Source organism: Stomoxys calcitrans, chromosome 4 (assembly GCF_963082655.1).
Source record: "Stomoxys calcitrans chromosome 4, idStoCalc2.1, whole genome shotgun sequence".
NCBI classification, from domain to species: Eukaryota; Metazoa; Arthropoda; class Insecta; order Diptera; family Muscidae; genus Stomoxys; species Stomoxys calcitrans.
The window spans coordinates 180,659,385-180,678,303 of NC_081555.1; the positions used below are offsets into that span (position 1 = coordinate 180,659,385).

The 18,919-nt window shown below is 36.3% G+C and overlaps 1 protein-coding gene and 1 long non-coding RNA gene across 3 annotated transcripts in view; one reads left to right on the forward strand and one right to left on the reverse strand.

Moving 5' to 3' along the window:
• Positions 1-1,078: 1,078 nt before the first annotated feature.
• The window catches only part of LOC106083016 (homeotic protein ocelliless), a 51,630-nt gene continuing 33,789 nt past the window's right edge, over positions 1,079-18,919 (reverse strand). For both annotated transcript variants that reach the window (XM_013245830.2, XM_013245829.2), the window contains exon 4: positions 1,079-3,253. In XM_013245830.2, coding sequence (XP_013101284.1) covers positions 2,093-3,253 — 1,161 coding nt within the window. In that variant the 3' untranslated portion in view covers positions 1,079-2,092. The remainder of the gene's footprint in view (positions 3,254-18,919) is intronic.
• On the forward strand, positions 5,030-6,355 carry LOC106083017 (uncharacterized). Its single transcript, XR_001220587.2, has 2 exons — positions 5,030-5,976; positions 6,038-6,355. It is a non-coding gene; the product is annotated as an uncharacterized LOC106083017 (long non-coding RNA).

Below are 18,919 nucleotides of genomic sequence, written 5' to 3' on the forward strand. Positions count from 1 at the left end.
TTTTTATGTATGTATATATATATATATATGTGTGTGTGTGTGTTTGTTTATATATATATATTTAGTTGATTTTTTTCTCTTTACATTCATTTATTTATTTTTATTTTGTTTTGTTTTGCATTTAATAATAATAAAAATAAATTTGACTTAACTTCTCGACATTATGATTAGCTTTTTTTGTTTTTGTTTTTGTTTTTGCTTGTTTGTTTACATAAAGTATTGGAGAACTCTCAACTTACACATTAAGCCACTCGCCCATATGGGGAGAGAGACACAGGGGTGTGAAAGAACGAACAAAGTACTAAAAAATTATTTCCTAGTGAAAGAAAAACTGTATAAAAACAAGAAACACTATGAAGTTAATTGTTTAAAACAAATAATATTGGATTGTTTTTGTTGTTGGTTGTCTATATGAATAGCTTAAAACTAAAAAAAAATGAGAAAATTATTTGACAAAATGAAAATAGTAGGAATGCAACTGAAGGTCAATGGTAGAAGGGTAGAAGTATAAAACAAATTCAACAAATCACAACACACACAGATAGAGCAGTGTGCAAGAGTGTAGGTGTGTAAGTGTGACTGTGTGTTGTGGCAGAGAGCAATTAAATATTTAATTAATGAAATTTTTATATCATATATGTGGTGTGTTGGGAGTGGGGGGGAGGTGTTTTGTACACAGAGTATTTTTGTTGTTATTTCTTATAATTCGTTATTAACTAGGTTTAGTTTTTTTTTGTTTGTTTTATTATTTAATTATTCTCAAGAAGGATTAGGAAGGGTAAGTATTAAGTTTTTATGTGTTTTTTGCTTGTTTAGCCTAGATTAAGGAGGGCGAGGAGGGGCTTTCATTGTTTGATTTTTTTGTTTGTTTATACAACGTCTAAATAAAATTAACTATTCTCTAAAGTTGTTTTTTGTTTTTGATACGAGTATTAATGATCCATCATTTGTTTTTGTCTTTGTCTTTTTTCGGGGGGGGCCTTTCGGTTTGCCTTGTTTTACAGACATTTATAAAGATTTTCTTAGTTTTGAATTTCACTTCAAACTTCTTTGCCCTTCGCTTTAAAGATTTGAACTGTTTTGTTTTTTTTTCTTTTATTTGCTAAATCATTTACATTTAAAGTGGGTTGTTGTTGTTGTTTTTCTTAACTATTTTACAATACCTACAGCTAAAGTGATTTTCCTTTTGTTTAATTTCCTTTGCCAGGATTTAATAATAATGATATGAAGTACAATTCAAAGGACTTTGTTTTGTGTATTTTTCTGTTTTGTTTAACGGGGGTCGGGAGCTGTAGAGAGAGAGAGAGAGCGGAAGGGGCAGATAAATTCTCATTTACATACCAGAAGGGTGCTTTACTTAAAACCAGTAGTAGTGAGTGAAAGCGTGAACATATTAAACCAATTAATTAAAAAAAATTACATATATTTTGTTGAAGTATAACTTTGTTTTTGTTCTTATTTAGGAGAGCTTTAAATCCCTTGGAATGTTAGGAGAATACTGAATGTGTTTTTTTTTGTGTTCTGGGAATGTTTGAAACATAGGACGAGAAGTGGATTTTGAAAACAAAAAAAATTCGAGGGGAATTTTCTAAATTTTAAATTCTTATATAATACGTACATATGTATATGTTTGTTTGTTTGTTTGTTTTATGACTTGTGGTTGCTGCTGGTTATAGTGTTTTATTTTGTTTGCTGGTTTATCACTCGATTTTTCGTTGACATTGGCTGTTGTTTAACTTGTAAAAAACGGAAAGAAACTATTCATCCAATTTTAATTTTATTTACAGAAATTTGTTGCAATGCCTCTCCATCCTGGTCGTATTCATTGAATTATTCTAAACAGTTGTAGCGATCTCTTCAGGGATGGAAAGTTGCTGCCGCAGAGTTGCCATACGGCCACAAATGATCAGGCGATATGTTTTGGATTTTTGTTTTTATGATGTGTGGCTTCACTTCGATGTTCGATCAGACAGACACTTTTTTGGGAAAACTAGGCATAGTCGCCAAGGTTCTTGTGATCACTCAACAGGGAGCCGGCATCGGCATTGGCATCTTCCTCAGATTTGCCACCGCAATACTGCATCAGCAGATTCTACACCATGTTAACGTACTTGTCCTGAGGTGTCATGTAGTCTAGACTGTTCTGGGAGAAGGCCTGGGCCGAGACGGTGCCCGTAAACGATGGACTGGGGGAGAGGCCGAAATTCGAGGCTGCTGAATAGCCCGAGTGGCCCATGTTGTAGTTCACCTGGTTCTGATTGCTGAAGTACTCCATTTGCGAGTAGTAGCTGGGCGCCTGGGCATAGTTGTTGGGGTATTGCTGATATTGGTTGTGCCAGAAGTTATAGGAGTCATGGTTGGACATGTAGGCCGCTGAATGGGCAGCTGAATGGTGGGCGGATTGGGCTGACTGCGCGGCATGGGCTGCTGCGGCCGATTGGGGTGACATCGGCGTTATGGGTGGTGAGGGCGTAGTTATGCTCGAATTAGAGTCCATGGGGGTAATGTTGCCACCCGGTTGCAGCAGGCGTGGATTTGCGGAGGCTGCCGTTCCATAGATGCTGTGATGGTGAGAGCTGGTGCTAATGTCACCACCCGACTCCTTCAGGGTGTCATAGGAGGCTGCCCTAAGAGCATCGGGATTTGCCACTGGATAACCGCTGGAGCCAATGTGTTCCTTTTTGCATACAATACTCACAGGACTCACTGAGGTGGCAGGTGTGGGTAGCAGGGGTGACGAATTGTGATGGGCTGCCCCACCCGATGTATTAAGACCCACCGCACTGGAGGAGCCCGTTCCGTGCGCATTGCCACTCATGTGATGCATATGGCCACCGGCTGATGAGCTGGTTGGGGTAACGGCGGAGGTGGAACTTGACGAGTTGAGGAAGGAACTGTGATGCGATTTGATCGATTGTGCTACAGCAGCTGCTGCAGCAGCGGCCGCCGATGAGCTACCCCCCGCGCCCGCAGAATTGTGATTGGACGAACTACTGCCACCGGATTTGTTGGCATTATTGCTGTGACTGGCGGATGACGATGAGGAGGAGTGATGGCTGTTTGCCGATTTGGAGGAGGAGGAATTCGTTGAATTGGAATTGCTGCCGGCACTATTCGATGTATTGCGAGACGACGAAGATGATGAACACGAGGCGGAACCGGAATTTACCGATTTCGAGTTGCTTAGGCTGTTGGATTGTTGCTGTTGTTGCAATTGCTGGCGGCATTTGGCACGGCGATTTTTGAACCAAACCTGCAAGAGAGAAACAAGGAGAAAAACAGGAAATTAGTAATGGCAGAAAAAAATTATATTTTAGAGAAACACAATAAAGTTGCTGCTTTCAAAATCTCTTAACCCTAGTGTTAAGGGTTTATCTGAGTTTTCGCCGAAAATGTAGCTCTTAAATAACTCACAGTAGAGCGCGCAACAAGCGGATTACTGGCTTAGGTGCATGTGCAAGGGGGCATGGGCGGATTGATATCCGCACCCACTTTTCAACCTAACCTAACCTAAATAATTGATAACTTGAAGACAGAGATAAAAGGAGAGAGAGTAGAGCCCTAAAATTATCTTGAGTATACGATTTGCAGGTTATTTTACTGATAGCCTATCAGGATGGCGAAAGTCACGCTCTCTTTGTAAAGACTTTCTCTCCGTTTGCATAGACGCACTTTCCCCTATAGACCCAATGATCAGTTTCGGAGGCAAAAATTTAATGTTGGAACCAAAAGTAAAAATTGCGTTTAATGTCTATGTGTTTGAAAAGCCCAAAAACAAAATATTGACCTGGCTGGCAACTCTATAATTAGAAATCATCTGTTGGAGTTTCATTAGTTGTGGTGTATAATTATTTGGTTTTTTTTGGAATAAACATGAAAATTTGTGTGTCAAAAAAAGTTTAAAGTGTATTATAATGAAATAAATAATTTAAGGAAAAATTACGCAAGTTTTCTCAACTGTTGATATATACTAAAATTTGGTGTGTAAAAGTGTTTCGTCTTTGGTATACAGTTCACGTAATTTTCCTCGTATTTCTCACAAGTTTGTTCGTCCGACCAAATATATACATATACTGTTTGAAAGAAGGCATTTTAGTAAGCTGGTATCTGGTTTCAACTGCAGCAATTATCCGTAAATAAAAAAAAATTGGAAAAAATTTTGATATAGCTCTCGTATAATCGATCTCTTCAGCACCTACATGGCGCAATTATTATCTGAATTGGTAAAATTTTTAAATACTGACTTTTCCTATGACCGCAACATTCATCGTAGCGCAGGAGTTTGCATGTCCGCCTATGATGTTGAACTCCTGTGTTCCAATCCTGGCGAGAACATCAGAAAAAATTTACAGCGGTGGTTATCCCTTCCTAATGCTGGCGACATTTGTGAGGAACTATGTCATTGAAAAATAGAATGGTAAAAACTTCTCGTCTATAAAAAGAGGCCCCTTATCTTGGATGTCTTACAAACGCAGTGACGAAGTTTCAACCTATGCACTATGGGCCCAATGGCTGCTTTTTGAGGCAACAAATCTCAGGAAGCATTTAGCAAATGCAAATTTGCCCATGAACATTCCATTAAGGAACATGAGAATGAGCAAACTTCTGGCATATCAATGCGTGCTGTCAAATTCAAGCTTTAGCTCAATGATAGAGGCCTCCTTTTTATAGCCGAATCCGAACGCCGTGCAGCAGTGTGGCGCCAAATTACCTCGCATATGTCGCTTGCCTCTTCGCTACGATGGCAGTACTCTCATATGTGCCACTAGATGGCACAAATTAATTGACTAGACTAATAATTTGCATATGATGTTCTAACTTTGGTGTCAATTATTATTAAAGTCGATGTAAAGCCTCGTCCTGCGACATACTGTTTGCACCTGGTTATTCGTAAATGATTGCTTTTGAGTAAATATCGCCATGGGAGAAATGTTCTTTAGTTGCTAACCAAATTAAGCTATCCTAACCGTAATAAACTGTCCTTATTTTTTTCCACCTTAAATAATTTCATCAACATCAAAAGAACCTTTCCCCCTACTCACCGTTAATTTAATAATTTCTTTGAATTGTGAAATTGATAATGAAATTTGTCAGTGAACGCAGCCCAGTTGTTGTTATAGCACACTTTGATGTACTTCTTAGTGCCTATACTTTTGGGCCAAATTAAAAGCTCAGCAGTTAACAATTGTTATGGCTCATTAAAGGACATCAAACACCAAAAAGCGAAACAACACACACAGCACAATGCCAAGAAATGTAAAGTGTAATGTCTTCATTTGCCTTGGCTCCAGAAGTGCTTAGTTAGCAGGCCATGAAGTGATTGGCGTGTGTTTTTGCTCTCACACTCATCAGCAAATCAAAAGAAAATTGAATTGACAATGATTTCCAACTCCCCACTCAAAAAAAATTTAAATTCCCATTTAACACAAATTTTGTGCAAAACATAGGGAGGAGTAGAGGAATAAAAGGAAACGGGACTCCCAGTGAAGTTGTTATCACTAACAACCATACCCCACTCACTTAACAATCACTGCCTGCTGTGACGATAAAAGGACACGAATTGAAATTGAAATCAAACAAATTGGGAAATCTTTACCGTAATGAAATCTGATACGCCTTATTTAATGCTCTTTTCTGTTAGGGCATAAAATATGTAATGACACAAATAGAACGCCCTGCTTCAATATTGGTGGCTTTCTAGGAGTTTGGCTTGCCTTCCATTTGATAACTCAATGGCATCATTGACAAAGAGTCCTTGTTTTTGCAACACTCACAAAGACCAAAGCAAACAGCCAAACTCCCCTCCGCTTTGGTGGCCTTAACTCCGTTGCCGCAGTCAAAGGAATCGAAGGCGTTGTACTCGAGCTTGGCATGTGCCAGGCCGACATGGAGAAGAAGAAACAAAAAAAGCAAAAACACACAAAACTAAATGTGAATCAATTTCATTTGACAGAGAGGGTGGCAACATGAAATCGAGTACGTCTAACCTTTTTTGGCGAGCTCCTTGTTTTATTTTTCGTTTTTTTCCTTTTTGCAGTTTGGGACTCACGAGCCACAAAAGAGCTTTTGGAAATCACTGAAAAAACAGTTCGAAGACCAACGATGATGATGACGATGTTGTTGTTGTTGTTGTGAACATAAATGCGTTCGTAAGCACTTTGCGGAATGTTAGCTGTCCCCCTAAGCATAACAAACAAGGATAATGTGAACATGAAAGAATGAATGAATGCATGAATGATGCCACAAGAAAAAGTATCAAGCGTTGAAATATGAAGGCGGGGGTTAACCCAACAAACTAGCGTACTCTCCTTGCTTCGTCCAAACATAGGAATGAATAAATAAAATTCTTAATGTATCCTTGTGCACTTGTTTCCACTGATAAGGCATTCCACGTAAGAGACAGAGGGCTGTTAGCCATCAGCATAGTTAGGCTGTTTGGCCGGCCCAAAGTGAGTGGTGTTTTGTGGGGGGTGGTGGTGGTATGAGGTTTGTTTTTCTATTTGACAATATAATCGAGTCAATTTGCAGCTGTACGCCTTGGATAAACATGGATGCACATACAAACACACTCATCTATAGCCCTGCGGCAGATTGTATAACTTTATTAGCCAGAGTGTCAAAACGGAATAAAAGGAAGGCAGGAAGGCAGGAAGGAAGCAAAGCTTTAACCACAGCATCCACCAACAACGCCCAATGGGTTTGGGCGCGTGACTTTTAACACTTGTTCCTTGTTTAACAAACAACTATAATTTATTCATTGATATGAGTACGAGCACACTCGCACGCCCGCCCGCTCGCCCGCTCTTACTGGCATTTTCCGCTTGAAAGGCAAGCCAATGAAACCCAAAGCGACCATCTTCTGTTGTTTGTGTTAGACAAATATATAAACAAACTTCGGTCGGAGAGCAAGCTATCGAGATCGCACCACTACAAATTCCATATTCCTTTTGGGGGTAATTGTTGTGGGAAATTTTCCAAAGTTGTCAAGTGTAAAAGCAAAAGGCAATCATCTTAAGCAGACAGAGGTGAGGACAGCAGGGAAGAGAAAATTTCCAATACAGTTGACTATTTAGAAAGCAAAGGGATTTATAATAATAAATAATTAAATTTTTAATAGAATTACCGTTAAAATTAAAGTAAAAGCTTTCAAATTATAGAAGAAATTTTGTTTTAATACTTCAATGTTTGGAGGCGCAAAGCATGGCATATCGGTGCCATGTCACTTTTTTTGAGTTATTCCAAAATAAAGGAATTTGATTATTTTTGAAGTTGATTTCCGTTTTTATTATTTTTTTATATATATAAAAGTAGAATGTATATGCTTTTGGAAAAAAATACATTTTATGTCATGTGATGTATACATAACATTAATAGTTAAGAGATATTATTAACCATACCTAGGCCTATCTGAATGTCTTTTCATGTTAGGGAAATGAGAATTTGGAAAGGACCAATTAACAAAGGACCGACTAAAATTAGGCCACCGTAACGTAGAGGTTAGCATGTCCGCCTATGACGCTGAACGCCTGGGTTCGAATCCTGACGAGACCATCAGAAGAAGTAATCAGTGGTGGTTTTCCCCTCTTAACCCTGGCAACATTTGTGAGGTACTATGCCATGTTAAAACTTCTCTTCAAAGAGGTGTCGTACTGCGGCACGCAGTTCGGACTCGGCTATAAAAATGAGGCCCCTTATCATTGAGCTTAAACTTGAATCGGATTGCACTCATTGTTATGTGAAAAGTTTGCCCCCGTTCCTTAGTTGAATGTTCATGGACAAAATTTGCAATTTGACTAAAATTATTGTATAGGCAAGGTATAATCAAACTTTGATTTTCTATAAAAGCAATCATAGTTTTATTTGCCCGTCATTAAACTACAAGTTCCGGCACGATGCCTTAAACGATCATAATTAAGCCTCATCTTATCATTAGAGATGTGCTCTCTTCAGGAATTAATTTTGCTACTATCGCTACAGGATGATATCAATAACCTGCGAATAGATAGTCTGCTTTATATATATATTCAATGTTAATAAACATTCTGCACAATCTGCATAGTGGCATTGACTTGTAAATAGATTCAAAACGTTTTTTTGCAAAATTTTAAGAATGTGAATGAAATTATTTCACTGTGACACATTTGCAAGCTGTTCACAATATGTTTTTATAATGAAAAACACATTTAAAGCAACAAAAACATTTTGTATTTTCTTTGCTTGTCTGCTTTTTTGGTAGGCGATGTATAAATAGACGTTTGACAGCAAACAAAAACTTTAAATCACATCAATACTCTGTAAACTTTGACAGTCTCGCATTTAATCTGCAGTGGGAAACTCCTAACAATACAACAGCTGTAGCAAAATGTTCTCAAAAGCAACAACAACAACAGAATATAACAACAACAACAAAAAGAATTTACGCATTGTTGAAAAATGCATAGGCAGAGACGTACAAACAATGCATACAACTAGACTTTGAAATGAAAGAGTAAAAGGTAGAAATAAAGAGAGTGAGAGAGTGAGGTGGTGTGCAACTCTACCCACCACCCCTTTTAGACAATGTACAATTGTCACCAGTCACACTGCACATTAGTTATGATTTCATATGCCAAAGGTTGTTGCTGTTCTCACCACATTCAAAGAGCCCAAAGAGTTTAACAAAGGGTGGTGGGCAAACCAAATAAACCGAGAGTTGGCAATGCTTAAACGATCTTGTTGAAAACGAAGATGATTATGAAGTCTGGGATCTCAAACGTAGGTTACCTACCAAATATCACATAAATATGAATATGTATGGACAGTTTTAATGTAGGGTAAGCAGAAACACCCAATTTCCTTTGCCTTACTATAATTGGCCTATGCTCTGACATATTTTTGCCTTTCACTTGGGGTTGGGGTAGAGGGCAATAATGACAAATTACGATTATGCTTCATCTTCATGGCCACACTTTTTTCAAATGATTTGCCCAAATAAACTCATTTATTTTCATTACATCAACAAAGACAGTCTGACACCCGCATATGGGTAATGTTCCTTTGTCTCCCTCTCTCTGTGCTCATGTGCCGGAGTAACTGATATGCTTGCGAGTGTGCTGCATAAACGGAAGCGCTTAGCAAGGTTATCAACATGAATAATAAAGATTTGATTTATGATTTATTTCGTTACGCTCGTATGCTCTTCTTGCCGCAGAAAACCTAGTTACCAACAACAGCAACGAGCATAACAATGGCAATGGAAAAGAAATATCAGGCAAAGAAGAGTCGTCCCCTTTTCTACTTTTGTTCTTCATGAGGATAGTATTTTTGCCTTACGATGCTGCATATTTCAAGCTTCATATGTTACTCCCTCCATACATTTGATGGAAGTATTAATGTGTTTGTTTGTGTGTGTGTATGTGTGGATTCATTTTGCTTAGGCACAGTCAAAAACGAAAAAAAAAAACACTTCGTCACCACTGCCAATAGCCAGAAACCAGAATTAAGAGTGGAAACACCAACAGAAACTAAAACTTCAGATGGGGCCATAGAATTGCCACAAGCATTATGTATTCAGCCAAAAACCGAGGTGGCATTGTGATGCTGCTGCTGTTGCTGCCAAATGGTCATATGATGATGGTGGTTGCTGCTGATGGTGATGGCGGTGTTGGTCTTATAGTATTTGGTATTGGTGTAAACAGTAGCATTAGGGCGTCAATGTTTGTTCTGTTCTGGTGCAGATAAGCTCTGGAAAATGATTACACATTTCATGAAACACGCACACTCCCAGCCTTATTCGCTTTTGCCTTCGTCTCGGCAATCAACCAACCATTTGCTTGTATTTATGATCAACACTCACACTCGGACATTGAAACTTGGTGTTGGCTACACTCGAAAAATTATGTTGGTATGTGGGTGTTAGTTTTTGGTACATGCCTTGCCAACCCCTCCTATTACTCTCCTTTGACTTGTGTGAACTTTATCTTCTATTTATGGTTATGATTTTTTGTAGCTTTGTGTGTGTGTGTGTGTGTTGAAAATATGGAGTTATGAATATTTTTAGATTTTTACTTATTTAAGGTCATGCCATAGTCTCAAATAAAAACAAATTGTTTATTTCTTTGAGGCAATAAGAGTGAGAGGAGAATTGTCAAACCCTGTGAGAGAAGGCATTTATTGCTGCTTATTAAAACTACCTTTATGGAAGGTAAAGAGTCAAACAAAATGTCTTATTTTAATAATAAAGTTTTGGATGGAAATAAAAATTAACTAAAGAAATTTAATATTTCATTACTTTTCTTAAAGTTTTGTTTTTGCCAAAAGAAAAAAGAGCAAGCAAATTTGACACTTCGTACAAATATTACAACAGCGGTGGATTTTTATTGCTTACAAAAAAATAAATTGTCAGACACAGAGAAATCGGTTACGTACAACTCATGATTAGTAGATATTTCAAAGCTCGAGAACCTCTGCCCCTCAGTACTATTGCGCTATATTTAAAAGTTTAACTGCTAAAACCACTAATATTTTGGGACTTGATTCGTTCGCCAGTTTATAGAAATCAACTATTTTTCTCTACAAAGCCAGCTGATTTTGAGATGGCGAACTAATTGAATGAGAAAACTTTATACTATGTTCAGACCAAAGCTGTTTTGAGTAGACGGCTCGTTTCCCCTTTATAATGCTCTGAAAACGACTTGTTTTGCCAATTTATAAGAACAAAACGACTTGTTTGCCACAGAAACGAGTCATTCGAAGCATGTGAGCCCAATTAAATGCCAAAATTGTGCTAAATAACCACAGCCCTGAATAAAAAAATAAAATCGATTTTTTTTCCAAAAAAAAAAATATTATAAAATAAACACAATTTTACAGATAAAGCAAGAAAAAATAAATCTTAGCAATAGTACACCATAAAATTTATGTTGGAATATGAAAAAATGCAATTTCCAAAAAATCTCAAACAGTGCGAACGGTTGGGATGTTTTTCAAAATGACATAAGCAAAACGAGTCATAGGTCTGTTCGCGTACTATTCCAGAAAAAAATTTGCCAGTAAAAATTTGAAGGAGAATAAGAACAGCATTTACTCTCTTTTGCTTTTTATTTGAACAGCTGAATTTCATAAAACAGCTGTTTGATGCTGCAAATTTCTGCTGGGGAAAACCCTCCAGTAGAAATTTGCAAGCTCTCAATCCAAACACTCAAAACTGTGCTGGCTCTCATGTACTCTCCCGCTCTCCTCTGCTGGCAAATAAAGTACGCGAACGACTTCCAGTAACAATGTGTACAAATTTGCAAAAATTTTTGAGTACGCACATAATGTAGACATAGCATTATGCTAGCATTATGCTATGTCTACACCAACTCGTTTTTCTTATAATGTTTTCAAAAACGACTGAACAGTTCACACCATTTTGTTCGTTTTATGTTTGAAATTTGTTTTTTAATTATTTCAAAATATTTATTTGTTCGAAGAATTCTAAATAATATGATGTCAAGTTTTAAGGAAGTTTTGTTTCCTATTTTTTAGTTTTTCTGACCGCACGTTTTCAAAATTTGCAATTTTTTTAATTTTGTCGGATGGGTATGTTCAGTTCATGATTTTTAGGCATTTCACATACATTGGTTCCCTTATAAACGAGAGCCAAACAAGTCATTTTGCCCTTATAATTTGTAAAGGCAAAACAAGCAGTTTCAATGAATTTTAAAGGGAAAACGAGTCGTTTTCTCAATTCTGCTTTGGTCTGAACATAGTATTAATGGAGTTGGCAGTAAATATATCGAAAATTAAAATTATATAAAATTTAAAAAAGAAAGGATTTTGAATGATTCTGTGGAATTTTTTGTATAAAAAAGTTAAAGTTTGAATAATCCAACATATTTCGGTTTTAAAGAAATCCCAAAAACAAATTTAAAAAAAAATTAAGAAATTCAATGTTATACAATTTTTTGGAATAGATACTTAAAAAACTTTTTTACTTCCAAATCAAGAAAACGGCTTTTCTCCTAGTTCCCATTGAAATACCAAAAGTCAATTACCCAAAGGCAGGGTTTTTTTGCCAGTGGCACATGTCTATGTTTTCTTTTGGACTTTCCTTATATGCACATGGGCCAACAGACAGGCAGACCCACTTCGTAGATATTCATTACAATGTTTAGATGGAAATCGAATACTTCTTCCCTGGGTCTATGCACAAATAGGACATCGGAATTGCAGAAATGGCAAAACGTTCAAGAGAAGACGAGGAAAACTGCCCACGTTCCGAAATCGTAGTAGACTCAGGGATACCATAGGAAAGCCAAAAGAAAACCTGAGCCAGACAGACGCAGCAATGTGAACAGACGGACGGACAGACACAAATCTACAAAACAATAAAAACAAAAGACAAGAGACAAAAGAAGATACGATACCAATGCGACTATGACACCTACACTACACTGCTGCTCTGAGGCAATTAGAGACGAGCAAACAATTCCAACTATGAATGTTGGCATATTGAATATTTCCTTACCGGCCGGTATTGACGGACAGACATGCAAAGCCAACGGGCACAATGAAACCAACGTGTCAATTTTCACGAGTGGTCAATTTGCAATGCAGGGGCTTCCCTAAAACATTACAACAAAAAACGAGCACAAGCAGAAAAAGAGGCAATATGTAAAGGAGCACGTTACCAAGTCGCCGGGCAGCAGTTGCTTGTTTATGCTTTGTTTCTTCTTCTACTTCTTCTTGAATTTGACTAGTCAGCAACATGTATTGCCGTGCCACACAAAGCCAGCCAGAATGCATTTTCTGCCATTTGACTTGCAGTTTTCTTGCTAAGATATTCAGTGTCACGTACTTAAATTACACATAATCGATTTTGTTATTGCTTGCCGTAAGGGAAATGTCCTTTCCCTTGAAGTTTGTGATTGTGGCAGTCCTAGCCGTAATGACGGCTGTGTTTGTTTTCCCTCGTGTGTTTGAACAACTGATCAGCGAGGCATACAAATCTCTAGCTCTAATCATCATCACCAAAATCATTGACATCTCAATTTCCCGAAAATTTGTGACAAATGCCAAAAATTCTCAAATGGTCCTGGGATTACGAAACAGGACTCAATTGTGTTTGTTTTGTCTTTGTAGTAATTTGGAAAACTCTTGCTGCCCCAAGGCAAATGTTGGCCATTTTTGCGTTGCCTTGCTACAGATAATTATGTCATTTTGCCCAACAACAATGGCGAGGTATGCCAAAGAGGACAAGGACATTAACGCAAAGTCCTAAATAAACAACAAACAAGAAAATCGGTGGCTGTGTTTATTTAGCCACATTAAAACATACGCGCCCAGAATGTTCAGTCCAATTGTCACTTGGCCGGGTCGTATGAAATTAAACGATTTATTACCGTAAGGACAAATAGCAACAAACAAAAAATAGTCCTGTTTGTTGTGTTGCAATAATGATTTGTCATTTTTCCTAGGAGAGAGTGAGAGAGAGAGAGGAAGCTGCCATCCAAAGAAAACAAATACACACATTTGGAAGCAATTGAAGATTCGTACATAACATATGTGTGTAACTTCCTTAGTTGTTATGCTTCTTTACCGCTGGAGGGTTAAATGTTTGCTCAAAGTATTTGTCAACCGAACAACCTATTCACGGCATATCATCTACACATGTCACAGTAGCTCACATGGACAAAGATGTTGGCCATGTCTGCTTTCCGAATTTTTTGTTTTTCGAAATATTTTTGATGTACGAGGCATTGTTGTTGGTTAATGGTTAGCGTTTTATGGCTTCCTTAATGTGTTTCTATCTTGGATCACTATGAAATACTTTGGTGTTGGTGTCTGCTGCCGGTTTAGCTCGTTAAATTCTTTCATTTTAGCTTTAGCTGGGCTACACAACTTGAAATGGTAGTTAAATTTTTGGTTATTTATTTTTCGGATTGTCTAAGATTTCCTATAATGGGCCTTTATGTTTCTATTTCCATGTGATGAGATGAGGGAAAGGCAGGGGGCTATTAGCAACCATGCCAAGTTGCTTGGTACATTCATTTGTCACATGTGTTCCCAAAGAACAATTATCATATTAACATTGTTAACGATGGTTTAAAAGGTATTTTTCACGGCTTAAATAACTTTACTTCTTGTCTTTTCTTGTTCACTTTGGTTTGTGTAAACTCTGAATAATTTACAACAATAGAGGGCAGCTATAAAATTCAGGACGTTTTAGAAATAATGGAATAATGGTTTATTTGAGGACTATAAAATATCAATTGATTGATCTCCCAGCTATAAAACAAAGTTAAGCTTTAATCTGGAAGATTTTAGAAGGAAATAGAAATCGGGCCTCCGCACTGCAAAGTATGTGGAGATCTGGAAATTGGTCGCAAGGACATATTCTTAGGAGACTATATATTAGATTTACCTATATCCGTTCAACGTTGATCAAAAAATTGTCCTAATTAGAGTAGGTCAGTTGAGATTGTAAATGGTCTAAATCGATCATTTGTGTTAATACACTGTCATATTAACAGATTTCCAGATTTAATTCTTGAACATCTGATGTTCTGGCATGACTAACAACATACTTGAGAAGTATATTTTCAAGTGGTCCATAACTTAATATAACTTCTATTTGAAGCGATGGTACAATTTGAAATTTCAAGCATCAAATGGCATGAAATCTTAAAGAAAAATTAAATAAAATATTCCTTTCGACCTTCTCCAATAATACTGTAATAGTTTCTAACTACAAATAGACGGACGCAATTCTTTATGGAGGATTTTTTTTACTCCGAATTTTCATTGTTTTAATAATATCTACAAAAGTTGACTTCACTTCAAGGATTCACTAATAGAAAATTGTGCCACATACAGAAAACCAATCATGGAAAAGCCCCATGAACATTCGGAATATCAAAATTTGCCAATAAGAAATACCACAAATATCCGTAGGAAAAAACAGAATTCATTAATAGAAGGTTAGGTCCAAGATATATCCATTTACAGGTAGTGGCAGTTGCCCAACAACAAAATATTGAGTGCACTATATGTCAAAATCAGTGATTAATGCAACTCTGATTTTGTGTATGTTACTAGTTAGCGCCATTTTTCGTTGTTTGTGTGTGATATGGTTCTTAACTATAATATACACACACAACCAAAACTCGTCGACAGTGTACTTGTACAGAAATTGTACTCAGCTTTTTACGGTACACTACCTGGTAATTATGTCATGATAGGTCACTTGCGAAAACAGAAAGTGTATAGGCCCCATGAACATCATTAACGATGTACCGATTGAAAATGTTCCTTTATTTGCTGTTTGTTAAACATTTAGCGCCGTCTGCTGGAAAAGGCGAACGTATATCATTCAGAGACTATGTTTTTGCACGCCAATTGTGAATGTGGTTCCCAGAGAAAAAATTTACGAGGAGAATCTCAATGTTCAGTAAAGTAATTCTTTCATAGGAGAAAAGGTTGATAATGACTACGTTGAACAATTGCTGGAAGATAATGCCAGACTCCTTAATGACAACATACAATCAACAGAGTGAAGAATCAAAGCGTTAAGTCAAATACAAAGTTAAATAAATAACATAAAATGCAAACAAACAATGAATGGGAGAATGTAAACAAAGAGCAAGTTGGTATCCTCAGTGTCGAGTACTGTCAAAAATTAATAGTATGTCGGCTGATCGCCGACATACTGACTCAGTTAATCCTGAGGAGAAAATGTAAATTTTACATACTCAAAGACGAGAGCTGTCAAAAATTTGATGTCAACTGATTGCTAAAAGCAACATTATTAAGTGAGTCCTGGCTTCATCCATGGTAATAGAGACACGAATGATGTATATTCCACTTTTCATCTAAATAAAGATAGCCTTTCGGCCCAAACGAACGCTGTTGTTTGCTTATAAATATGAAATTTCTTTGTATCGTATAGGAGACACGGATGTTGCCCAAAGAACAGTTCATCAAATTCAATTTGTTGTATAGCAAAGGAGTTTTTTCACTACCAAGGAAGGTAATAGAAGAAAAGTAAGTGATTCTGCAAGAATAATATGAAATAAGGCTAGAACGATTGAATTGTTCTGGAAGAGGATAATAATATGTATTTGATGTGGTCTGTCGGAAACTCTGACGTATATACAATGATATGATGTCAAAACTAAAGAAATTGCACAGTTTTTTTTTCGAGGTTTATGAAGTTTACTACTTATTATACGTTTTACACAAGTATTTGACGTTTAAAACTTTTTGACTGTCGAAAATCTAAAGAACCTTAGTATAACTATTCCATCGAAAAGTCTCCCTGCTGAAAAACAATTTTTATTTTTATATATTTCGACGCATTTTCTTTCAACTATTAAGGTATAATTAAATCACTAATTTAAACATTCGCCGTTAAAACATACATCTGAAATATCTGATTTATATTAAAGATTTGATGTTTTTACTTATAAATCATTTATGTCAATTTAAATAAATTTAAACATTTGTTACTAATTATACACCGCGGTATATAATTAACATGGAACATCTGGTTTCCAAAGGGGCGTGATTTATTTATTCAGTGTGTTGAAAACCACAGCGACTATTTTTATTCGTGATCTTTTTGAATTTGAAAACGACAGTAATGCTATGAAACATGATATAATTAAAATTAGTAAAAGTTCAATAAAAAAAATTGCAAAATATTTTTTTGAAATATCCCAAATTGTAAAAAAAGGATTGGATTACTAATAAACTAATAGAAAATTCTTTTTAATAAAATTAATATATTTTGCTTTAATTAACTCAGTTTTTATCCATATTTACATTTCATTATGAAAAAAGTAAAATACTTAACTTTTTTGCCAGAAGGAGAATAACGCAGCTGTGGCAACGCTGATTTCCTATCGATATCATTACTGTCATCTTCCACTCCTATATGATAGTGATTACAGATCATTAGAATAATTGTGTTCGATTTTGATAAATGGAAATAAAGTTCAAGTGTGTCTGAGAATTAACTTTACTATAAAAACCAATTTTGGCGGGATATTCCAGTATTATTCTCTTTCAGCCGACAAATAAGATACGTGAACAAATTTTATTGTATTTGGATAATTGGGTCGTGAGATATGGAATTTTGGTAAATATAGTTGTAGTTGTGGCACCTAAAGCAAGTCCGTGTGCTTATTAAACAGTTTTTGATTATGCGAAATATTCCTGAAATCAAAAATGCCCTAATGAGTGTTATTGAGATTCTAGAAATATCATAATTAGTAATAAGCTAAAGGTGAGAAATGCACAAAAATCTATCAATTCTTTTGGATTATGGTTAACGAGGTTGATAATTTAAATTGATATTTTAGAACTTGTTACATTAACATGAATTTCTCAACCCTAATGCCTAGTACTGACTTTGAATTTTCACATGAACAACTGTCAAAACGCACTATAAAAAAATGGTGATGATGATCAATGAGCAAAATAGTAGCGAAATATCGCTGCATCAGTATAAATTTCGCACAATTTTAATTGCAAATGTATTTAAATGCTTAAGAAATGGGCCGACTCAACTCTGCTTCAGGACTGTTGGAGTATTTGTCCCGTAATAACAGAACAGCTCTGCTTTTTGCAAAAACTATGATATTCCGATTGGTAGTTTTCTCAGTACTTTGCATTAGAAATCTGTCCGATACATGGATAGACAACGTAAACAAAACAAAGTTCACTGGGTCGTACTAAATCCCTCATCGCACGCATAGTCTTCGCCCCTCACATAGTTTTCAACTAAATTTGCTTCATTTATGACTTGTCATTCGGTAAAGTTCTTCCAAACATAATGGGCTAGTTACACTAATCATTGATAACCTACTTGTAGTGTAAGCAGTATACGATCATACGGTTTATTCTCCAGTATAAGCTTATATAACAAGTGATTGCGAACTATGCCGCATTCAAACAAAAATCATACTACGACACACAAACAAAGCAACTAAATTGAAGCAGAGTTGTTTGTAACCAATTTCGAGGGGATTCAATTACATTTGCAATTAATTGAAGCGAAATTTATACTGGCGCAGCGACATGCCGCATATAATCTGCTCATAGAACGCAGTACCACTTTTACGGAATGTGGTTCTTCGTTACCATATTTTTATAATGTGTTGTGACAGTGGTTCGAGGGAAAAGCCGAAAACAGTACTAGGTTTAATATGGGAACTTTATTAAGAGTAAATTGTAAATGTTGCCCATGAACATTCCACTAAGGAACAGGGGCAAACTTCTCACATATCAATGAGTGCAGTCCGATTTAAGTTTAAAAGCTCAATGAAAAAGGGCCTCCTTTTTATAGCCGAGTACGAACGGCGTGCCGCAGTGCGACACCTCTTTGGAGAGAAGTTTTACATGGCATAGTGATCATAGCGATCAAGAATATATTAAGCTCACAGGATTTAGACCAATCCTTCAATGTGTTATTGAAGTTTTATTTACCCACTAAGAGGATTTTCTTAGTCTGTGTGGAGAAAAATTTTTACTAAGCGTCCTGGTTTATCCCCGCTTATTATAGCCATTTATTAAAACATATGGTGTCATATTTCAATTGGAAAGACTAAAAGAGGAAAAACGCAACATATTTTTTCAATGACTAATCGTTCTGGAATGCATTGATTAGGATTTTAATAAAATCACATTTATAAATTCCGAAAAACATTAATTTAAAATTTAAAAGACTTATTTGACAAACGGGCGAACACAAAGACAGACATATATAAGTCGAATCAGGAAATGATTCTGAGTCGTTCGATATACCTATCAATGGGTCTGGTTCTCTTCCTTCTGGGCGTTACCACAGTAGTGGTATAGGGTATTAAAATAAAAATGAAAGGGCTTTGTTTCGTAACAATTTTTATTATTTATTGAAAAAACAGTAAACGAAAATGCGACTAAACTAAATTTTTCA